This window comes from Condylostylus longicornis, unplaced genomic scaffold (assembly GCF_029603195.1).
Source record: "Condylostylus longicornis isolate FDR11 unplaced genomic scaffold, ASM2960319v2 ptg000026l, whole genome shotgun sequence".
NCBI lineage: Eukaryota > Metazoa > Arthropoda > Insecta > Diptera > Dolichopodidae > Condylostylus > Condylostylus longicornis.
In genome coordinates this window covers 2,501,187-2,527,259 of record NW_026577995.1, presented here as the reverse complement: position 1 = coordinate 2,527,259, position 26,073 = coordinate 2,501,187, and the positions used below count along the sequence as shown (strand labels likewise).

At 24.3% G+C, this 26,073-nt stretch overlaps 1 protein-coding gene across 1 annotated transcript in view; it reads right to left on the bottom strand.

Moving 5' to 3' along the window:
* Nucleotides 1-6,993: 6,993 nt before the first annotated feature.
* The window catches only part of LOC129607062 (uncharacterized), a 90,933-nt gene continuing 71,853 nt past the window's right edge, over nucleotides 6,994-26,073 (bottom strand). Inside the window, exon 2 of the mRNA XM_055517766.1 lies at nucleotides 6,994-11,877. Within this exon, the coding sequence (XP_055373741.1) occupies nucleotides 10,870-10,980 (111 nt within the window). The 5' untranslated portion in view covers nucleotides 10,981-11,877 and the 3' untranslated portion in view covers nucleotides 6,994-10,869. The remainder of the gene's footprint in view (nucleotides 11,878-26,073) is intronic.

Sequence of the window (26,073 nt, the reverse complement as noted above, 5' to 3'; positions counted from 1 at the left end):
TTTTACTCAAGGCAGGTAAAAACTTATTTGAATCGTAAATAGTTGTTTTTTTTTTTTTGTCTTAGGTAAATTTAAAGTTTTATTTGTTCTTTTATGTGAAGTTTATATAAAGTTTGACTTTTTTTTACGAAAAAAAATATAAAAATTTTCTTTCGACAGTGACTTTTTATTCAAATATAACACATACAAAATTACAATTCGGAAACTTTAATATTTACATTAGAAATATTGACTTTGAACTTTAAAAATCTTAAGCGTAATAAAATATGTTAAACAGTAGGGGAATCTAGCATAGCTTAATATGACGTTCTAATATTTAAGTTTCAAGTCATGTATAATGACACTCCTTAGTCAGATGACAAGTCTGTTGCATGTATTCGTAACTATCTTAATAATTTTCCAATTAAATAAAAATAATTTATTTTTCCGAAAGAACTGACGTCATTTTTAATTTCTACAGCCCTGAGATCATTCGACGTCGATTTGAGATATTTGAGAGACTAGCATCACTTGTCACTTCTAATATTAATTTTTGATATATAACAGTAATTATTTTTATATTATTATATTAGATTTTAATTATATTTTTTGAAATTTATAACCGACACGAGTTTTGAAATTCAACGAGACATATTTCATTCCAAGGGCCAGTGCGAGTTGCCATCTAACTACTGTAGTACAATGTTCTCATATTGTTGTAATACAACTTAGCGGAATTCTGTTGTCAATTTCGAAAGTTATAAAAAAATTGCTGTCTCCCTTGTTGTTTGTCATTATTTCAAAAAAAAAAAAACATAAAACAAAGTTTTATTTTATTCAGAAACTACTCGTACACTCGTAAACATATAAAAAAAAAAATTTTTTTTTACAAAGTATTAAATTTTTTGTATAAACAAAAAAAATCACTTTAAATTTACATAAAAATATCTACAACATGTAATTGTAGTGCAATCTGCACTGGAGCAGAGAGAGGGAAAAGAACAAAAAAAAAAACTTTTAATACAAAAGTAATAACATTTATTTTATGAGTGATTTTCAAAGTAACACAGAAAAAAAAAAGAAAAGTTTTTGTTATTTTAGATTTAAATTTAATTTTCCAGTTTTGTGTTCACAATATTAAAAAAAAGTAAATTTATTTTACTAACTTAGAAATAAATTTTCTTTTGCATTGAAATTTAGTAGTGGAAAAAAAAATATGTATGCATGCATGTATGTGAACAATTCTTTAAAAAACAAAAAAAAACTCGGAGAATTAGAAAATATTCAAACTTTAAGTACACATAATTGTTCTATTAATGTTTAAGTACTTGTGAACAGTTTAACAAATGTAAAGTTATACAATAATTTTATTTATACTCTCATAACCTGTTTGGTTTATTTAATCTCTCTATTATACTAGCAATATTATACTCATATATGTGTTGGTTAAAATTTTAAGATTAAAATATATTTTTCTGTTCTAAATTATTAAAATTTTACCTTGAGAAATATTTTAAATGCTTAAAGCAAAAAATTTTATATTAATTTTCAATTATTTTATTCTATTTTTAGGATAGAAGCATTATAACAGTTGCACATTTATTGTTAAATTAACTCCCGTATATTATTGCAGTGGGAGAGTGAGGTGAATATGAAGAGCAGTGTCGTTTTGCATTCAGTATCACGTAAACACATAAAAGCTGGAAGAATTTAATTGTTTTATATACTTAATAGATAAACACGTAACTACTAAAAATTTAAATTTATTATTTTTGAAATTTTAAAATTGTTTTCAAGTTTTTTTCCGTTTCTAAAAGTTTTAAAGACCTTAGGCCAAAATTTATGAACGAAATAATATTATAGTTTAAAATGAAATGAATTTTATTGTAATTTTTGTAATTTTTTTTAAGCAACAATATTAATGTTGATTTATTTCATTGAAGAATTTTTAAGTTTTTCTTTTGTTATATTTCATAAATTATGAACAATTAACCCAGTCAGGACTGTGGTAATTGATTTTTTTTTGTGGTCTTTCAGAAGCACTAGAATTTATAAAAATTATTTTTAAAATTGAATTGAACGAAATCTACTATCTACTGTAGTCTAATTACGATTTCAGAAAATACTCCGAAAATTTCCGAAATTACATTTTTTTGCAAATTGTGGGTAAATCAAGCTATTGTGCCGCCAGCGGTAATGTGGTTTAATTCTGGACCGTCCCGTTTAAATATGTGTAGTCTATATGAATTCTAATATTTCACCACCCAAAGTTACTCTTGTTTTATTTTCAACCTAATTATATTCTCATTAGTAATGTTATATTAATTACAATATAATTATATGTTCTAAATGAAACATAAGCATTACCAAAATGAATTTTAATTCAAATATTTTTTTTGATTATTAAATAATTTTCTTTCAATATGCTTTTTGAATCTCACAACTCTCATTTATAATTCTTATTACTTATCTTTTCATATTTTTTATAAAAAATTCAAATAATTCGGTATATAAAGTAAAAATAATATGGCGAAATGTTAAAAAGACGGATTATGCTAAAGAACAAACTAAAAAATTAAGTCAAATTCCAAGTATTACAGTTATAAATAGGGTTGACGTTGTTTTTATAAAGAGTAAAACTCAAATTAAGAAAAAAAAAAAAAAGGAGAGAGAGAGAAAGGAGTAATTTGTCAAAGAACCATCTGAGCTACTTTATTTTGTTTTTAAGAGAAAAAACAAGAAAAAAAGGAAATAAAAAATGTTATACAAAAAAAAAAACATTCTTTGTTCTAGATATAAAATTTTAATATAGAGAATAAAATTTAATATATTTAATGAAATCAAATATGTATGAGTAAAATAGCGAGTTGAAAAAACAAAAATAATAAGAGTATATGAAGCAAGATGAAGGATATCAAAGGACATTGAAAATATTTTCTGTTTTTTTTTTGTTATTTGTTCTTCTCACCGTTTATTTTTTTTTTATTTGCTTTTTTGTTTTCTTTTATGTATAAAGTTATCAAAGAAAATGATCCTTTTATGCATTCATTAACATTCTTTTGGATTCAAATGAACATGTAGGTAAATATTCGCTTATGTACATGAATAAATAACATTTATATGTGTATAACATATTCCGGTATATAAATATAACATTAAGTATATGTGCGTACATTTTAATATTGTGGTTAAAATGTTACAATTTCATTCACAATAATTTTATGTTATAAAGATGAAATAAGCTTACTCGTATATTAGGAAAAGTTTCCATGAAATTCGGAATATTTGCAACAACAAAAAAAAAAGGAAAAGGAAACCAAAAATTAAAACATGGCTTTGGTTTTATTCCACCAAAAAAAAACAAAACCATAAAGAGAAAACGAAAAACATTTTAAATATAGGGGAGAATTAATTATTTACGTTTGTATATACAAAAAATATGTGCATACAATGAGTAGCACGAATACGTGCGGCTCCTTTTTTTGTGAATTTTTTCCTTTTTTTTTTTTTGTTTACGATTCAGTTGCAATCGCGCTATTTAAACTTTTTTTTAACAATTGTAATGAATCGATGTTGTGTTTTTTTTTTCTTTTCCTTGTATTTTTTACCATGAAAATTTTTTAATACCCACATTGTATATATGTATACGTTCTTATCTGAAACTTACAAATATATGTATACCATGTCATATAAATTACACATTATAATGTAGTTGGATGTGTATAACAGTAAGAATGGAGTATGTAATTAATTGTTAACTATTTTTCTGAATTTTTTTTGTAATCTTATATGTGTTCAAAGTTTCAAGGATTTTTAAAAAGAATATTAAATTTTCATGTATATATATATACAATTTTATATATGGCCTGCACCTACTTACTTTCATTATTTATTATTATATAATAAATCCGCATATATATAACTATTAGTATGTATGCATATTTTACACAGAGAGACAAAAAAAAAGCCTTAATAATGAAGATCGTTTTTAATACTCGTATATTTTTTGCTACCAACTTTTTTTTTTCTATTATATTTTTAGGCCGAAAACAAAATATAATAAGAGCCCCATTTTAGGGAGAGCGAGAATAAAGCATTACATATTTTGATTGCTTATGTTTGAAACAGTGGTTCATGTTGATTGAATTTCTATAAAAATTGTAATTGAGTTGTCTAAAAATGAAAAATCTATATAATTGAAAGAGCCTGTTTTGGGGTCTAAATATGAATTTTTTGCGGGTTGTACTGGGAAATATTCAATTGCCGCAATGTAAAATTTAAGCATTTAAGCATTATCTTAACGTAGATAGACAGTGATTCAGAAATGTCAGCAAAAATTCATAAAATTTTACAACTTAGCAGCTAGTATTCAAATTGTACAAATAGTGTTTAAAATGAATTAAATTTTAAACGCAGACGAATGTTAATATATTTTCAAAATACTTGTAAAATTTTTTAATGATCAAGATGTTAAAATATTCTTCTTAACAGTTCACTCTTAATACACTCTATTGTACATTAACAAATTTTTAAATTTGTTGTTATTCAAATTCGTATACTTAGCTATATGCAAACCTATACATATATATGAGCATTTTGAACAATGTGAGCAAATACAATAGTCACAATACTATAGAATTATTGATTTAAAACATTTTATATATTGTTATAAAAGAGTTTATTAAAGTGGAATTAATGTAACGGAAATGGAAAAAAAAATTATTCCATTTTTTTTTGTTTTGTATTTGTATTTTATATTTCATTACATTTTTAATTAAATTAATTGCAAATAAATTAAAATGTTAAATTAAAATGGTCTTGTTCTTCAATTTCTTAATGAAATTTTTATAAAATTCAATTAAACAACTTATATGTACAATAAATATGTGAAAATGGTACAGTGTTCCCATTCCACAACAGGATTTTAAAGTTTAATAGAAGAACAATCGTATGTGATATGGGGAGAAAATTACATTTTATTAAAATTTAAATTTAATTATTGATGCATAAATTTCTGATTATTAATGCTTAGATTCCTGATTATTTTAAAATAAAAAAATAAATTGTAGTTAATTGTTTTCAAATTTTGACTGTTCAATTGAAAAATGAAATTCTGATGTGAGCAGAGAGAACTGTCATTATGCTTATCAAATATAAATTTTGAAAATTAATAACTTGTACATGTGAGCTAATTGTAACAAATAAACTAGCTTTTAATTAGGCTGTATAAATCAGGTCGAAATAAGAAAATTTCTCATAATAAAGAAAGTTCCTTAATGGTTTCAGAGATCCACAGTTCTTTTAATTATTAATAATTTTATTTTCAACAATCAAATATCGCGGAATAAAATAATTTTATTGAAAATTTATTATTAACTTGGTTAATTGAAAATTAATTTGTTAATTCGTATATCATCAGTAAATCAGGTATTTATTTTTTCAGAAACATACTCTGCATTTAAAAAATATACTAAAAACTCAATTGCCTGTCGGTCACATATACTTCAATATCATGTATATACGCTATTGTGAATGATTTTTTATATTTTTAAACGCATGAATAATTCAATCAACTCGCGTTGCTATCTCAGCTACAATGTTGCACTATAATTATTTATTTTTGTTTATAAACATTTCAAATATGTCATGAAGGTGTCGCTTTCAATCACATAATTAAAGCAAATTTTTACTGTACAATTTTGGAATATAGTAGAAAATTATAGGGAAATCATATAGCTTTAAAAATCTTTTTGTGTTGCTAATGTATTTAATATTACATTCGTTTAAATTATAATCATATTCCAACCGAACCAAATGTGATTGAGCAGTTCATTTTATGAATATTTTGTATATCAAACATAATTGTACATTATAACGAACAATTAAATATTATGACATAGTAACAATCATAATTATTATAAGAGAAAAGACAATTTCATTCCTTACTTTAGTAAATTTATCAATTGTGAATTAAATTCCTGCCTATTAAATATTATAATTTAATTTCAAACTATTTTATTGTTTTACAACTTAACAATTCTATGAATTTAAATTTTTTTTTTTTTAATTTATGCTTGGATAAATTTTAACAGATTTCATTCACATATAAATTATAACTTGTATAATTCATGTAAAAATTTTCAAAATTAACCATACGTGTATACAAATGATTGTATTATATTCTACATAGTTTTAGTTTAACTGAATCCCACCAGATTTTCATATATACACATTTGCATTAATAATGAAATTAATGCTCAAAATAAAAAATATGCAAATATATTTTATTTTAAATATTATGCTAAATAAAAAAAAAAAATATTATAATATTTTAATAGCATATGAATAAATTATAATTTTACCCACTTGATTTTAGATAATTAATATTCCTTGAAAATAAAAAGAAAAACAAAATGGATCAAAAAGAGTTTATTTAAAAGATGATTGCTTTAATTTACAAATTAATTTATTTTATACAAAATTATTGAATGAAAGCAAAGTAAAAATTATTCATTAATATTTGCCTTGAAGTTAATTGAAATTTCTACTTGTAGAGTGGAACAAATTTAAGGGGACAGAATTGCTTACTATCTAAAGTAGTGTCTGTCAAAAGCTCTTCATGCTTTACTATTCTACTTCACCCATACCATATAAAATTTAAGTTTCCGAAATGAAATTAAAGCCCAATAAGAATGAAATATTTGACGAATGGAAAAATTGAAAGTGAAATTTATATTTGTATAAGGTTCGGAAGCTTTTACAAACACAATAAATTGAAAATTTTGCTCAAGACAATAAATTGAAAAAATATTGCATACTTTCAGGGACAAAATTTTGAATTTATTCAATTTTAACAAGGAAAGTCGTTGTCTTAATTAAACAAGACCTTTTTTTTTATAGAATATCATTAAACTTTAAAAATATTTTCTTGAAATGTCAAAATTTCAACTTCTGCCATTTATGAGATGGTTTAACTTTAATGACATAAATTATATAAGTACGTTTACAATAAACACCAAATTTAAATACACCAAAACCTTTCAAAATAGCAATATCTAATTATTGACTTTTTGATCATTTGAAATTAAAACATTTTGGCATTAATACGTCAAAAATGACAGCAAATTTCTATTTTTCTTTAAAATTAAATCCATTGTAAAAAAAATCTGTTCTGCAAACAATATCCTTCTATATCTTATTTTAAATGCTTTATATAAGTGTCTTTTTATATTTCACTGTAAATGGCTTATATCTGCGTATAAATTATAAATAAGAGCAAAAATCACATAAAATATTCCATTAAATGAAAATTATTTTTCAAAATGATGTAAAATGATCTTGTATAACAGTAATATTTTTTTTGGGTGACAGAAATGTTAGAATAAATTATTTGTAAGTTATTAAATTTCATGAGCGTCTGCTTAACTATAAAACAATAAATTCGCCTACGATATAATCGCATACAAGTATATATAGCTCATATCATAAATATGACATTAAACTGCGTATTTCTGTAGTATATAGAAAGAAAACATAAAAAGTCATTTTTGTCTCATAGTTAATCTCTTTTGAAATCTATTTTATAATTTCAAAGAAAATATTATCATAGTGTTTTTCTGAATATTTTTTCTTTCGTATTTATTTTAAGAAATAAGCATGTAAACGATAATGGCGGTGTCAATAATAATCTTTTTTTTACTTTCTATTTTGCGCTTTGATTTCTTGTTATTGTGTCTCACCCGAATATCATATAAGATGTATGCGGATTATTTAAGATGTATAGATTGCCTGTTTGATAACATTAAAATTATTATCCTTGCAATATTTTAAAGTATAAGAGGTTATAGAAACCCCAAGAGATTTTCATTATTACGTCTTTAATATTTTCCATAATTCGTGTTATTTTAAAAAATACAAATTAGAATATTAAATGTGTATAATGCGAACAATAATGAAGTATAAAAAAAATTTAAATTTCAATCAAGTTTTTTGTTCAGTTCCCACATTCGGGTGGGTGTGTAAAACAATTGAAACATAAAAATTTTAATAGCTTGCGTCGGAAAATATTAAAAATTGAAAAGTAGGTGAATAATACCTGTGAAATTTTTATAGAAAATTTAAATATTTTTATTTTCAAATTAAATTAACAGTAAAAGGTGTAAAATTATAGGGAAATTTATAATGTTACTTAAACAATGCCATCAGTTGACAAAAAATGAATGCTTTAATACAAAAAATATTTATAACAATGAGTAATTTTTAAAAAAAAAATTATTGTGAATGAAAATTATAAAACACAAAATTTGGAAAATTATGTAAAAGTGTACAGTAACATCTGTCTTAAAATTTCTCAAATTATAAACTAATCTGCAGCACTCTGCTAACTGTTTTATTCGTTTACTTGAATATTAAGTAATAAATAATTGTATTCCTTTGAATTTTCGACTTTAAGAAGTTATGATTCCCCAAAATGTTTTGATAAATTACTCTTAGTAGTTGCTTCCATTTTTAAAACAAATTTCAATTTGAGAGCAGACATTATTTACTAAGAGGCGAATAGAGGGCGTAAAAATATTTTAAGAAAAAATTTGCCAGAAAGCTTACCAATTTTATTATTCAATATCGAAGTCAAAATTGTGAGAAACTTTGTCTGTATTATTCTTAATGTGACAATGAAAAGGTTAATATTATTCTAAAATACAAAATATTTGAAGAAATTTTTGACAATAACAAATTTCGTCAAAGTTATAAAATATTAGAAAGGATTATTTACTTAGTATTCATATATCATTCACGATTACTATTGAAAAAAAATAATATAAAAGAATTGATATGGAAAAGCTGATTCTGTCAGCTTTAGCAAAACTTCAATATACGTCCATTTTATTCCAAAAACAAAAAATAATAAAAGCGGCCTAAAGACAAAACGAAAACAAACATTTTTTTTTATTTGTCTTTATTTGTCATTGTCTTTATTTGTGTGTTTACACACGATGTTTTCATATTTATTCAATTTTTGAACTAAAATTTCATATTTTATTAAAATTATAATAGGCGTATAACAATATATATAACATTCATCAGATTTTTTATAGTGATATGTTCGAGGATGTATGTGTGTATATTTTTAAATTGAATTTTATGAATGATAAGATTCTTGTTTATCTTTCCTTCCTTCACTGTTATTTTATTATTATTGTTATTTTTGTTTTGTTGTTTTGCTGTTTTATTTCATTAAATTTTTGAAATATAAAACAAAAAAAGAAAAATATTTTTATTATTTTTAATTTTTATTTAAAATTTCTTAAAAAAAAAATTTAATACATTTGCAATATGTTGTATAAAAAATTATTTTGACAGTGAAATAAAACAAAATCTTTTATGAATAAAAAAAATGTGTGTGTATGTGTAAATTTAAATGCGACCCAAGGACACCGAAATAATTTGAATTAATGAATTTTTCTTTTGAACATCTCATATTTTTATTATGAATTTTTGAATATTTCATCAAACGTACTTGTACTCGTAATATGAAAAGCTACATATAAAAATTTTTAGGTCATATTAAAATAAAATTTTCAGTAAATGTTTTAAGAAAACTTTTTCTTACTGAATTAACAATAATTCACTCAATATTTTGACATATAAATTTCTTTTATGTCACAAAATTTTTCTTTAATTATTAGTTTAAGTACCGAAAAGTAAAACATTTCAGGTAAATAGCAACGAATTCAAAATTTAAAATTAAATTTTTAAAAATTTTTTTTTTTCATTTATCACAAATGTCAAATTTTCTTTAATATAAAAGTAGAAAAATGTCAAATTTTGAAATAGAAAAATGTCAAATTTAAAATCTAATTTTATAGAAAAATTAACAGTACATCGACTTCGCATACATCATACCGAAATTGGTTATGTTGTAATATTTTGAAAACGTTTCACAATTGTCAAATTGTTGTCAATGTCAATATTTAATTATCATTTGCAAGATTTTTTCACACAATTGTAACAAAATTTTTTTGGAAGCCAAAAATATAAAATTTTGCAATTTTTTTTTTAAACTAATTAAAATTTTAAATAGTTGATAGCGAATTACAACTGATTAAATTTCCATTGATTACTAATGTACTACAAATACGTTAAAATTTTTCAAGCTTTTTTGATATTTTATGCCATTTTTACAATATTGTGTATGAACTTTTGAAATTGTCTTGTTAAAATATTGACTGATAAAAAAGAGAATTAATACGTACGTATGACAAAAGAAGAAATGACAACAATGTTGATATGCAAAAAAAATGAATTTGAATAACGCAGCGCGGCGCAACGAAAACGAAGATGAGTGTAAAATCAAAAAAAAAATTACAATTCCATCACATTATTCAATGACATTTCATGGTGTTTGATGACATTTCAAACATGATATTTTCATTTTATTTGAAGTTTGGGGAAATTTTAATTTGTTTTTGGTTTACGTTTGTTCTTTTCCTCTAAATAATTTAAAAATAAAAATTCAAAATTCTTATGATTTAAAAATGATTTTTGTTTGTATGCTTTTTTTTGTTTTTCTAAAACCTTAAAATTTAATTTTTAAAATTTTTACCTACGTGATGTCAATTATATTAATTAATTCTTAATTTTTAATTTATAATCTTATTTTTATAAAAAGAATTTTGTTTTCTAATTAGTATTTTTTTTCTTTAATTTTAAATTTAATTTATAAATTAATTTTTATCGAAAATTTTTTTATATTATTTTTTTTTCTTTTTGAATTTAAAAAACATTTACTAAAGAAATAAAAATTTTGCCAATAAAATTTATTAAACACTAACAAAGTGGGGGCCGTTGCTATCCATCGGGATAATTACCTGGCCCCAATTGAAGCTTATCTCACTTAGGTTCACCCATTTGTTGACCAACTACTATAATAATAATAATAAATACGGCTAATAATAGTAAAATACAACAAATTGCTACAGCAACCATCGCGCTATTACTCATCCAAATACTTGCGAAAATACGAAGGGAAGAAAATTTTTTGTTTTAAAGAATTTTGAAAATAATTTTTCTAATGCTTTAAATTTTTAAAAAGAAAGCCAATTTATTTTTTTTTTATTTTGCCAATGTTGATTATTACGTCAATTACATCCACTTAATTGAATGACAGAAGATGTTCTTCTTTTTATATTTTAATATTTTAATAAAACGGCAAGACTGTGTTGTTTGATGTTTAAATAATCGGAATTGTTAAAAAAGTTGCAATTAAATTTTAGAATTCACTTTATAGTTTAGTTGATTTTTTTTGTTGTTTCGAAAATAATTAAAATTTTCAAATAATCCAAAACCAGTGTCAAGACGTAATTGTTGTGCAGCTGAAGAACGCTTTCTTATGTTGTTTTTGAATTCCGGAGGATTGATAGCAGCAGTTAAGTATATAATTGCGCAAATATAAAAGTGGCAAGCGATAGCAGCGTGAAGAATGCAAGCGATCAATAATTAATTATTTTGTATCCTGCTCTATTTTGAATATTTTTTTCTTTTGCAACCCCAGTTTAATTTGATTGTATAAATTTAATTTTTAAAAGAGTAAGCAGCAGTTTGTTTTGTAAAGTGGTTGAATATTTAGCAGAAGAATTTATTTTTGATAAGAAATTAGTATTGAAAAGGCTTTAAGCACATTTTCTCTTTTCCGATTCTATTAAATTTATTTTATTTTTCAGAAGAAATTTAGTAAAAAAATTTCATTTTCAGTTCCATTTTCAAAAATAGAAGTTAAAATATTTTATTTTTTTTTTTTTCAATTTGTGACGATCACTTTAACACCATTGTTCTTTGTTTTAAAGTTTGTTTGTTTGGTTTTTGTTTTTTAAATCTTTTTAATAATTTTTAAAATGTTTGCTAAAAAAAATATTAAATATAATTTTTAATTATAAAGAAAATTATAAGAAACGAATTGATTTTAAAATAACTGCAACAAATTAATAATATTTATAATAATTTTATCCTTATTTAATTTAATTTTAGAAAATCGGAGTTGGAGTCACAGTCGGAGTTGGAGTCGGATTTGGATTCAGAGTCGGATTTGGAGTCGGGGTCAAAATCAGAAATTTAAATCTATACTTGAGCTCTAGGAGTGAACGCAAATTTCGTGGGTACCGATGTTTGATGTTGACCCCGCAATTCATAGGCGGATTTTGTATTACATATATAATAATGTTATACAAATCATTGAGCTGAATGACGGAGGCATCAAATTTCTCGGAATAGCTTCAAGAATATTGCAACAGTAAAGAATATTCTATGTTTTCCAGAATTCGTCAATTTTATCTCTCTTAATTTAGACTTTCTCCAAAATTTTTGATAATCTTGAATTTCGCTTTTCAATATTTTCATTAAATTTTCCCAAATTCCTTTTGTTTTATTTTTTCTTAAACAACAAATATGTTATAAATAACAGTCACGTCAACATACAAATTCTATTTGTCAATATTTAATTTTTATTTTCGAAAAGTTTTTGGAAATTTCAACAGGTAAAACTCATTTTATCTTTTAAGAAATTAAGGAGATTTCTTTGTGCAAATGATTATAGCGGGTTATAAGAAAATATTTTTTTTTAACAAATTTATTGTTTTTTTTTTTTTTATATATACCCTAATTATGTCCCTAATTTTAAATAACCTTCGGTTTATTCATTGAATTTTCTTATAAGAACAAAACCAAACACATAATAAGAAAAAAAATTAATTTTTATAAGGGTGCGTGTTATTTTTATCCTGCGATAATTTATTAAATCAGAAGCTTAATTAAGCGTATTAAGTACGTTTAACTATTCATCCAGTTAGCTTGACAGTTTAAAGAAAAATTATAGAAAAATTAATAACTTGATTGAAATTTAAGATTGTTATTAAGACGTAGAAAGAGTAAAGTTTTTATAAACTTTATTTAAATTGATAAATTATATAAAGACTACCCTCGATCTATTAGTAAAAAAGGATGACGCACCCCAGCCACCATCGCGAAGTCCATATTTAGGCCAACAAGACGGCCTATCGGCAATCCTCAAATTAACAGTCAGCAAACCCCCACGTAATGCAAAGCGCAAAAACCATCTACTGGAACTAATCAAATTTCTTGGCGAATGCTCAAGAGCCGCGTTCAAGACCCTCGCAACAGGTTGTCCCGGCCACCGTAAAAGAAGGAAAGAAGACGTCTTCCTCGTCTTCATCAGAGACGAGCAGACACAGAGAAAATAAAGCAACTGTACTGTAACTGAACTGAACTGAACTGTAACTGAATGTGACCAAGAATTCTTGTAAATATATTTTTTAACACTAATTAATCTGTTTGTAATATTATGAAATGAAAATCTAAGATATCATAGCATGAAATCCATGAATTTTACGTTCAATTTTACATCAAACTTTTGCTAATATTAAAAATTCCAGTAAGAATCAGGTCGATTTTTCAGAGAACACTCAACTCCCATATATTTTTAATTTTTAATTGTATATTTTATAGTCTACTCACAAAAATATAACCACAAAATGTAGGAAATTCCTTGTAATATTTTTGCTATATTTTTTTTCATATATTTTTCTGGAACAAAATCTATGAAAACCTATTAAAATTTTTTTGTTTTAAAATAATTTTTTATACTTTTTCTTTTTGCAATTTTCTTACTAACGCAAGAATAACAAAGTGAATTTCCAATGAATCATTTTTAAAATCAAAAATAAATTTTCTTTTTAGTATAATAAGCTTTTCATTTAACAAATAGAAAAAATAAATTCAAAATCCCATTTATCAATCGGCTTCGTCCTTAAACATTTTCTATTTATCCTTTTCAAATTATAAAAGTATTAAATTTTTAGGGGAACATTTTTGGATGACTTAACAAAAAATTTCCATTTCATAGAATTTTCACCATTTTCAAAGGAAAATGAAAGAAAAAAAATAGACACTAATTTTTTTTCTGTTCAATTCTTTTGCCTCAAAAATTGAATTTAGTATAAGAAAAATTAAATTTCCACTAAACTCTTTTCATCGACCCTTTTATTCTAGCATGCATGTATGTGTTTGTGTATAAATTTCAACATAATCATGTGAACATTTACTAAATTACACGTGAGTCATTCCGCAATATTTTTGTTTTCTTTACTTTTTGATTTTAAATCGTAAATCATAGATAAAATGCGACAATTTCTATAACGTCTCTATTCCATATGAGTTTTCAAAATATTACCAATTTACATATTTACAAATGAACTTTGATTTGCTTGGTGTTGTGTGATTTATTCACTCCTTTTTCTATTGAAATTTATTCAAAAAAAAAGAAGAAGGTAAAAATTTGGTTTTTTTCTCTTTACTTGTCATAAAAAACACGTTCGGAAGTCAAAAAGTTTTTTATAGAAAAATTATTGAATACACACATAGATATATTATTATAGGTATATTATGTAGATATGTTCTATTTGTTCTATTTGTTACTTTTCACATGTGACAAATGAAAAAAATCTGAAATTTTTTTGTAAATTTAATAAAGAAAAAAGCAAAATTACCCTTTGATGTGTTTGAAACGCAAATGATTTCCTTTGTATATTATGCATGTGTGAGTATGTTTTATAAAACGGCAAATAATTTCATTATAAAAAATAATTATTAAAGGTATTTGAACAAAATTAAGCAAACAAAGTAAAATTTTTGTATTTTTTTTAATTTAATATTTTCAGTAAAATTTTGACAAAAATTTTAAATTCGTACTGAACAAAAAATTTTGTATTGAGAAAAATCCAATTTTAATGGGTTCTAAAATATTATTTTCAGAAGTAAGCAGTCATTTTTGTTTCAACAATTGAAAAACTCTTAAATTTCTACTAGATGCTACTGATTTATTACTACTTAATCATTATTTAACTAAAAAAATAAGCACAAAACCTCGACATTGTCAAGAAAATTCAATTGAAAAAATGAAGGTGACAAATTGAAGACACTCTCAAAAAAACAAACAATATCTCAAGAATCAGGTTTAAGTGGAATCAGCAAGGCTCAAGAAAATTCGGACGTCACAAAAATACTTGCTCCAGATACAAATGTGTAATTTTATGGAGCTGCAAGACTTCAATGCGCCATCAAATTAAGAAAATATCCAAAATAAAATAAGTTGGGGATATGTAATCAAACGAAACCCCTTTTACCCCTAGTGAAATAATTTTAGGAAACAGATTACAACTTTCAAAAATAATTAAATTTTATTAACCCCCTTAAACGACTTTAGTGCACACGAATAATTGTTGCTGTAAAAATAATAAAAATTTACTCACAATTTAATAACTAAGATATTCACAATGAAAATTCAGTCTTTTCTTCATAGAGTAAATAATAAACTGACTAAAGACGTTTCATGTCGGGTTTATAATTTCAATTTTTGAGTTCGTGTAAAAAGTATTTTCGAAAAACTAAGTAAAGCTTTGAAGACCCAGAAATTTACGCTAAAAACTTTTACATTTTACACTGAAAATTTATGATTTTTCTATGGTGATACTTGAAGGGAAAAACTTACAAATTCCGTTTGTAATTTTCACGTTATTCAAAATTCTCTATAATACCAAAATAGAAAAGTGATTAAATATGAAGTTTTAATAAATTAAGGTTTATTTACATAATATAGCTTTGGTTATTCCTAAGAGTCTTAAGAATCGCTTAAGATTTTTAATTTTTTACAAAAGAATTTTTTTTTATTTTAAAACAAAAAAAAATTCTCATCATACTAATTCACAATATGAAAGCAATCTAAATAGAAAAATGTTTTTCTTTTTGTCTTTTTTTCTGTACTTCAAAAGAAAAATGTTTTCTTTTCTCCTTTGCTCATATGTGCATCACATATACACACAAACTTTCCTTTTTGTTTCGTCTTTTTCTCGAAATGAAAAAAAAATTCAAGAGTTTCTTTCAACTTCTGTCATGTTAATAACTCATCCACCATATTTGATTTGATGTGAAAATATGCAAAAATAAAAAAAAATCACTATCACTCCCACTCTCGCTCACATCACTCAATTTTCCATCATTTCACTTTTGATTTTTTTCAAAGGTAATGTTTTTTTTTCTTTCTTTACAACTGAATGAATTCTTCATTCATTTTAAATCTCAATTGAACTTAAAATATTTTTACATATAACATATACAGCGCCGGGTCTACCATCTATGAAAAGTAAGCACTTGTAATGAGCGCTACAAAACCGGGACGCTATTCAGAACTTAAAAAAAGAAAACTAAATTTTTTCGAACTCTTTCCAGTACGTGTTTCTAAAAAATTTTTACCTTTATATTTACAGCAAAATTAACATGTACCTACATACATGCTGGCTTTAGTTCTATGACTTATTTTGCATTACAGTTGATAAAGTTGCGAGAAAATGATTATTATGCGAAATGTGTAATGTTTATTGCATATTGTTCATTGCTTAAAAAGAGCAGGCGGAGCGGCGCATTTTCGGAAGTAGATGTAGGGCGCCGGACAAGTTAGAACCGAATCTGTACACATATGTTATTACACATAATATATTTTTTTATATTTGTGTACAAGTATAGTTAGAGCATTTAGTTAAAAATTTATATTACATCAAAAAAAATTGTTGCAAGTTGCTTTATAATTTTCTTATTTAATATGTAGAGAATTTATTTATAGAAAAATAAAAGGACAATTATTTATTAATTTAATTTAATAAATTTAATATTGTGAAATTATTTCTAAACAAAACCAACGATGCAATTTGCAATGCTGCAATTAAGAATTTAAAAATAATTAAAAGATTTCAATTCACAATAAAATGATTATTGGAGAATTGAGAGAAGAGATGAGAATTATTTAAACTTCTATTGTAATGACATATTGTTCTTGTTTTAAAGAGAGTAGAATTATTTAAGCTTCTATACACCAGCAGCGTTGTTGCTAGAAAAGAATTTATATTTGAATATTTGCATTTCGGAAGTTTAATCAACTAAAAATGGAGGGTTCTGTTATTGAAGTTCAAAATCCGTGAGATTTGGTATTCATAGCAATATGTAGAATAAAAGAATAATGATGATTTTTGTTGAAACTCAACTGCTCTTCACGCTATTGTGCTTTTATTGTTCTGATTCTCATTAATCGCTGAGTTAAAATAAAAGATGAATTCAAGATGGATTACTCTATATGATCAAAATTTCAATGTAATTTGCATTAAAATCATATTAAAAATGAATTCATTTCTTGAAGTTATTCACTAATTTCATATATTTTTTCTTCTAAATTAAATATTAATTTAGAATATATTTATACGATTAGTATAAAAATTAGTACATAGGAATTAAGAGTTCAATTAAAAATTTTTTGGTCACAAAGAGGTGTGTGACAAAAGAACTTCTCCTTTCTCACCACAGAAACCAGTCATGGCTTATTGTAGCTCTTCCATATCCCAATAATACTAGAACCTGGACGTGGGATCCCTAGTACTGCTAAAGTCCCACCCAAATCATTTGCGCCTCCTGACGGCCAGAGTAGAACAGTTACACAGAATATATATATCCGTCTTCTCATCGTCCAGGCGGAATCTACACAAAATAGAGTCTAATTTTTCCATCTACACAAAATAGAGTCTAATTAGTCCCATCTGTACAATTGAAAATAGTTGATAGTTTTTCGAATCGCCCCCTTTAGTATTAAGAAAAAAATATTTTCTTGTTATCCCTAAAAATATGCAATATATTAATTTGAAAAAGCATAAGATTTTAAAAAATTTATTCCTTTTATTAACTTAAATTAATATCAAATGCTTATAATAACACTTTCATCATCTAATTCTAATAAAATGAAACGTTTTAAGTAGACCTAAAAATATAAGCACTCCTACATATAGACACCCCTTTCAGATTGGTATCGTTGCCGAGTTTCCCTATAAAAAATGGAATATTAAAAAATTTCATTTAGAAATTTAAAATAAGTTTCCGGATTACCACCAACAAATTCTAAACTAAATTGCCTATTTAAATCTTCTATAGAAGATTTAAATAAATTTTGATAGCTCAATCTTCCATCTAAATTTTCTTATTTCTGTGTGGTATGATTAATAAAGCTATAAAAATTATGATATAGATTTTTACATATCGATTACACATTTTTTAATAATGGGCATTAGACCCAAAAAAAATTTTTAGTATTGACTTAAATTTTAAATAAAGATATCTGAATTTTTTTTTTTTGTTTATTAAATTTTAAACCAATCAAATGTCACTAACAAATCAGTATTTTCTTTGTTTTTGTGTGTGTATGTGTGTGAAACCATATTAAATGAAATAGAAACGAATGTTATTGAAAGTTTTTTTTTGTTTTGTGTTTTTTGAAAATATAATTTTTAAATTTACAGTAAACTCTTTTTAATATTGGTGGCTTTATAGAATTTCTTCATATATTCACGGAGTAAATAGTTTCGACCGGCTATACCAATTGAATACCTCAACAAGGCGTTATATATATTTCGAACTGATTCGGAGTTTAAAAATTTTTAATTAATTTCTTTGAGCCATTCAGTAATTCTTTCAGAATATATGATTATTTTTCACTACTACGAAACATATTTTTTCTAGGATACTGAACATTTTTCGTGAAAAAATGTGAATCAAAGCAAAATTTTAACATCACCCCTAGAGATGTAAGAATAGCCCCCTTAAATGTTATCAAAAATGTAGAATCCTTTTTTTTACAAAAAATTATTTAATAATCTTAAATTTTAGTAAAATAATTATTTAGTTTCCATTCATCATATAAAATAAAACCATTCCTATACAAAAGTTAATTTTAAAAGAGTTTTACTGTCTTATATTTGTGAAGTATGTGTGTATATTTGTAGGTAATCGAACGGTTTCTCAATATTTATAATATAAACACTTTACCGTCTAATTTAACTTAAATATACTATTTATTTCTTTCTTTCAATGTGTCATGACTTTTTAGCCCCAAGTTAAATCAATCTGAAATTAAACCATTCCATATACATACAATAGTTTGCCATATACATATACGTATATAAGTTCAGGTTTAATATTTTTTGGTTGCAAAGATTTCTCTTTTTTCGTTCACCCTTCTCTAAAATGATATCATTAGAAATGAAAACAAGCATAAAAAGAAATCCTTACGAGAAAAAGAAAAGGAAAGAAATCCGAAAACTTTCGAAATACATTGACAAAAATCCTGGCTGCATATCTAAAAAGAAAACATGTTACATAAGAACCTATAATCGTACCACATCTTACTTATAATACACAGAAAAAAAAAATAAATAAAAATAAAACTAAATATCCTTTAAATATCCTTTTTTTTTTCTTCATTATTTTTTTGTTTTTCTTGTGTGGATAGTGTGTGAGGAGACACAAAAAACAAATAACCAAATACAAAGTTTAAGAATCTTAACTTGAATAAAATGGAATGAATTTTTTTTTACCTTCTTTCAGTGTTGGGAAAAGTGAAAAAAAATTTTTAAGAAAAAAAAACGGAGGCAACAAAAAATTTGAACAAAAAAAAAATTTCGTTTTTTTTTTGCTTTATTATTTTTGTTAGACAACATTTTGTTTTGTGTCACGAATGAAACTGACACCTTTAAAATTAATGTCGTAAAAATACGGAATATTTTCTTCATCCCTTTCACATTCACGCGCATTGATTTCAATATTTATAAAGAGTGTAATAAACTTTTTAACCTCTTGTATTAATGTACAGAAATGGTATAGACTTACCGAAAAAATAATATTAGACAGAGAGCAGTAGTAACCATAATCTAGATATCATTAAAATTTTTCATGACAACCTCCAAGAATTTTGTTGTTTTATGTATATATACACACAATATACAAATATATTAAAAATATTAAGACATTAGACGACGCACACATTAGATTTTATTAGGCACAACAAGAAAACCACCAAAATGAAGTTAATGAAAAGAAGAAACAAGAAAAAAAATAGAATGACATTTTAATTTAATGATCGAGATTAAAGAAAAACTCACAAAATATAAAATAATCGAACGTATTTAAAAGGGTGCTATTATCAACACGTTTTGAGAATGGAAATATTAAAAGAAAAGAAATAGATTAGTTCGTCAGCTTGCCAATGTGTCTGTTCACAAATCTTCTACACTACACCATTAAAAATTTTTGTACGAAACTTTTTTTCCGACATCGAAAAAAATTTTTACCGACCTCCTTTCTTCAGAAGGTTATTTACTCCCTTTTAAAGTACGAAATATATAATTTTTTGACAATTTATTATGTCAAAAACATCAACACTTTTCTGAAATTCTTAAATCTCTAAAAGATGACAAATTGTTCTTCACGACGTAGAGTAGGTAATCAGACAAAATAAAAGTCGAAATAGTCTATTTTCTTACACGTTATCAAGTTATCACCTTCAAAAAATTAACGGAATCACAATTTTCAAAAACTAATTTTTTGGAAACTCTATGTTTTTGGTGTAATGGTAATAGCAATCTTCTTAATTTCGCATAAGCCCCCAAATATATGCATTATTTTAAAAAAATTTCTATAATTTTTTCCTCTTATCCTAAATTTATGCAATTCCAGGATTAAAATAAGTAAATGTGCTAGATTTCAAACCATCGATTTAATTCCAAAGTTTATTACATTATTACAAACTTATATACATATTTTAATGTCGTCCCATCCAATATATATTTTATTGCATAGCTATACAGTATACAAATATTATATAAAAATTTTATTCGGATATACTCACGCATACTATAATAAAATATAATATTATTTTACTCGATTGATTGCTAAGTCAAGGTTATTAACGTCATACCTTTTCTTATTTTTTTTATAACGGTATCATATACTACAAGGATTCACATTTTTTAATTTTTTTTTTGTTGTGCTTCTTCTTCTTCTATTAAATACATATAATATTTTCCTTTTTCTTATGACGACAATAGATGTGTGTATTTTTATATATTTACAATATATACTTACATACATCATGTATGTATACTATGTCGGTGAATATGAAAATGTTATAATATGTTAAATATATATATTGAGTTGTAAGAATAATATGTAAGGTAAAGTACACAGGTGTTTGATAATAGAGAGAAGAAAAGAAAAAATTAAACACTGAGAAAAAAAAAATTTTTTAAATTGAACATAAGCAGTTTTTTTGTGCTTGTTTTTTTGCACTACTTTCATATTGTATAGAATAAGAGTATATATATTATGTGCATATATTAGTATAGATAAAATATATATTAGTATATTTGTATATCTATATGATAAATTTATAGGGTGTATCGAATTAATGAGAGATGAAAAATTCACTATCAGACAATGATTAATCAGTTTAAGCTCATGAATTTTAAGACGATTATGCTGACTTATCAATTCTGATATACGAGAATTTTGTTGTCTTTTGGGGTACGAAAAACAAAAAAAAAGAAAAAAATAAATAAAAAGGGTTGACATTAAATTAACATTTTTTTTTTGTAAGTGTATAAGAATTTGAAAATTAAAAATAACAAAAAGAAAGAAAATTGTTTTTAAAAGAATTGAATTCAATGTGGGTTGCATATCTTTAGGCGAAACTTTTTTTTCTCTCTTTTGTTTTCTGTTTATTCTCTCATTCAAACAATGACGAATTTGTTTTCAAAGTAAATTTGATAATTTGTTTTTTTTTTGTTTCTTGGGTTTTTTTTTTGTGTTTCGATTTACGCTTATTTTACACATTACGTAATTTGCTTGCAAAATATTAGAATATTGTCAATTTTGCAAGAAAAATTTTCCAAAAAACAGATTTGTTGTAGCTAAAATATGCTTGGTAATTAAAAATCTTTATTTTATCTTAAAATTTTTTGAAAAAATCATAAATTTTAATTTTTTAAATTAATATTTTAGTGATTTTACCGTAATTAAGGATTTTGTTATCAGATAATATTAAAAATTAAAGCAACAAGTGCCAAGTAATTCAAAATTCCAAATAACCCTTATAATTTTACACAAAAAAAGAGCAGTAAGCTGAAATTTAGCAATTTCACCTCCACCCCAGACTTCCATTATTTTTTAATTAAAAATTAATTTTCAACTACGTTATGCTTTAACACCGATCATCAGCCTAATATGAAAATTTTAAAATGAATTTTTTTTTTTCTAATTTTCGAATTTCGTACTCGATTTCGAGCCCGATTTCCACGCTAACAATTGAAAAGCCCGAAAATTTCGATTCCATTCTTACAACTTAAGCTAAAATACCACCATAACCTTCAAATAGAATACCGAAATTCACAAATTTAATCACACGAAATAATTTTTTTAATAATTGAATTGAAATTTGACAAATAAGCTATAGAATTTGTTGACAAGCAAAGTTGTAAAATCTTATGCACGAAATTAATTTTAATTTAATTTCAATTGATTAAAAAGTACGTCTAAAAATGAAAACTTTCTTAACTTATTATAGAAATTATATCGGTTTGGCGACGAACTGAAAATTTGGAATTTTGAAATTTTGACATTCTCTTTATTTTTAGAGCAGTTTTTACCCTCTCTCTCTCTATTTCATATAAATTGCATGAAATACAAAATTAGCGCGGAGGTTTTTTTCAAAAATCAATTTTATTGTTAGTTCATAAACTGTCCTGCTACAATAGCACATTGTTCTTGTGTAAAAAATCTCAAATTAAGTGTTGTAAAAATTAATGTACTCTGCTTTCAAGCTGCAAATCAATGAATCATCAAGAGAAAAATTAGTTCGAATTTAAATAGCTCAGTTTTAAACTGACAAATCGATTAATCCATCTTAAAAGAAATTAACGAAAGTAATACAAAATTTGAATTTTATAAAATTTAATGAAAATATAATTAAAAATAATTTCGAAAAATATTAACATCCAATAAAGCTTTGTCTAAATCCAGTTTTGAATATCATATTATCATTATTATAATAAACTCTTATCGCAAAACACCCCATAACATAAATATGAAAATTAATACTCTTTTAAAAAATTTTTAGTATCAAAAAAAATTTTTTTATCGTATTCTACCTGCTTTCTTAAAAATATTCTCACACTTTTTATTACGAGTATTTTTATTCTTATTTTCATTTCAACATCGAACGATACAACGATTTAGATAAGGACAAATGTATTATTTATACAGTGTTATTTGTTTCTTTTCTTTTCTTTTCATGTCCCTCCATTCGCATTATCAATATCTTTATATTATATTTCTGGTTCAACTTTTTATGATATTATATAAGGATTTTCGAAAATACATGCAATAAGAACACAAAAACAAAAAATCGCTTCGCTGTTATCATGTCCTTTTGTATTTGTACAACACATACGTATAGTTAAAGTTGCGGGTATAGTTGTGTTGCGAGTTGAACTAATACGAAAAGCTGACAAGTAGGAAAACAAATGTTAGTGTGAAATAAATCCCCTATTATTAGTATATATACGTGAAAGTGATCAGAAAGGTAATAATTTCATCATAAAAATAAAAAAATAACTGTGAAAACTTTAGTAAAAGAGGGGATTGAGCTCTGTTACAAGTTATGCATAACATTTTTTTTTTTGTTCTCATACAATTTTCAAAATAAATTTAATAAATACAACAATAAAAGAATAAAAATGGAAACATTTTGAAAGAAAATCATCTTTCAAATACCTAAAATTAAAAAATTTGTTTCCTAACCTAAAGAAAAAATTGCATACTTTAAGGATCTCGCAATTTAACAAAACGAATGATTGCCAAACAACTGCTACTTAATATAAAAAATTCGATTCATTGGAAATTTTTCAATTAAACAAACTTTTCTTTAAATATTCTGAAACTGTTTGCATGATATAACTTACAAAAGTGTCTAATTCAATTGGTAATCAAAAATTAACTTTGAACAGCAAATCATGCAAGACTGAATTGTAGTTGCAACATGTTCGAACGGTATCCTCTCATACAACATACAAATTTGTGTTTTTTTTTACAATTTTACCTCAAATAAGTTGAAACCTAACAACAATTAAGAAATTATATGTAAACAGTATCCCTAATGTGTATAAAACTCCAAAATATCTCAATATCGAAATAAAGATTATGTATTCGTCATGAAGCTATTACTGTTGCTGTTTTAATGACACTATATTCGTGACATTAAGACTACAGTAATATTTCATTATTATTGTTCAAAAATATCGATTTTAATATTTTTTCTATTAAAAGAAAAAGAAAATCCTACAAACCGCACAGCACATAAATAAAAAATACTCTCACCACATTCTCATACAATATTTTTGGGAAATTTTTGTTTACTCACATTTTAATTCGAATTCAAACATGTTGTAAATACGTACTTTTATTTCTATTTTTAACGATAACAACTTGTTCTTATGTTTTTCTGATTATATTGTGAAATTATAAAATGTCTGGTAATTTTTCATTCCAATTATAAGCTAAGAATACAGAATATTTTTGCTTTATTTTCTAATGATAGTCACGTTATTTTTAGTATTAACACTCTCTTTACTTTATTGTCAAAAAAACAAGTTTCGATTTTCAATTATATACAAACATGAAAGTAGAATACCACTGCACACATACACATACCCAAGATTTTAATAGATTTTGAATATATAAATCGAACTATAGTGTTCAAAATTAACCAAGGTAATTTGTATGGTGTCGTTAGATATTACACAGAATGTATAATTAATAATAGTTTATACAGTTAATTTTATATTCATGTATAACACATTGTGTTTACATATAAAATGTTTTCAATTGATTTCTGACAAATTAAGTGTTATACGATATTGAAATGAATATATGTATTGTAATCTTTTAGGGTTTTTTCTCACTCTCTTCGATATAGTTTACATTTAATTATTATTATTATTACTCAGAGGTAAATTAGAAATTTTTAATAGATTATTATGAGCTTTTTAAGGTGAAATTATTAGATTATTTCTATTAATACATACATATATGAAAATGAAAATAATTTAATATAAATGAGATTCATTACTAATATTTCTAATGTTAATGATGCCTCATAATTTGTAATACTGTTAAATAATAATTATAATAATTTTTAAACATAATAGATTACCGATTTAACAGTAAAATATTTGAAAACACATTTACGTGTTCAGTAAAATATGAATATGAATTGTATTTTCTACCATTTTGAATTCAAATAAATAATTTTATTTTAATTAATTTATTATAATTACGATTCCTTTTTCTGATACTCAAAGTGCATGAGTCCAAGAATACAAATGTGACTACGAGAACCACAATTTGCTGAACTTTACTTTTAAGTTGCTATGAAATAAGAGCCTATTTTATTGTAAAGAACATTTTCAGACAAAATTGTGAGACCGAATGCTTAAATACCACTCTAAAGGACATGGTATTTGAACATTCGGACTGGTAAAATATAAATTTCTTCTTTAATTTTAATTCAACAAAATTAGCATACTTTTAGAATTTCAAAGTAAAAACATAAATTTGATAGAAAAATTTTTCATTTTACAATTCCTACTCACAATATCTTTTAATATTTATTAATGTCTTGTTCAAATTCAAATAATTGGATAACAATTAATCTTAATATATAACTTTATTCCGAAAAGTGATTCAGAGTCAAAGACAATAACATAATAGGAAAAAATTTACCAAAAAATGGTCGAGTAAGATATTAAAGAAAAACGTTTGTAATAGCTCTAAACAGATATTGTTTTAGAACTTTTTCTAAAAAACCTGACAAAGTCTGGAGTTTCAAAGAGAGTGTCGAGAACAATACATATCAAATACAGTGAAGCGATTATTTTAAAAAGTGACTCAAATAAACCTCATGGTACCGAAAAAGTCTCGAAATAGCCTATTGAATATTCTTTGATTTTGAAAAAGAGCCGCAAACGGGCATAAAGTAAATCACATAAAATGTAAAAAATTTTATCTACCTTAATTTTAAAGCAAATCTTCAGTTCAAATTGGAATTTATTTTAAAAATTCTTCAAAATTCAATACAATCTTTAAAATCTTTTATGTTAT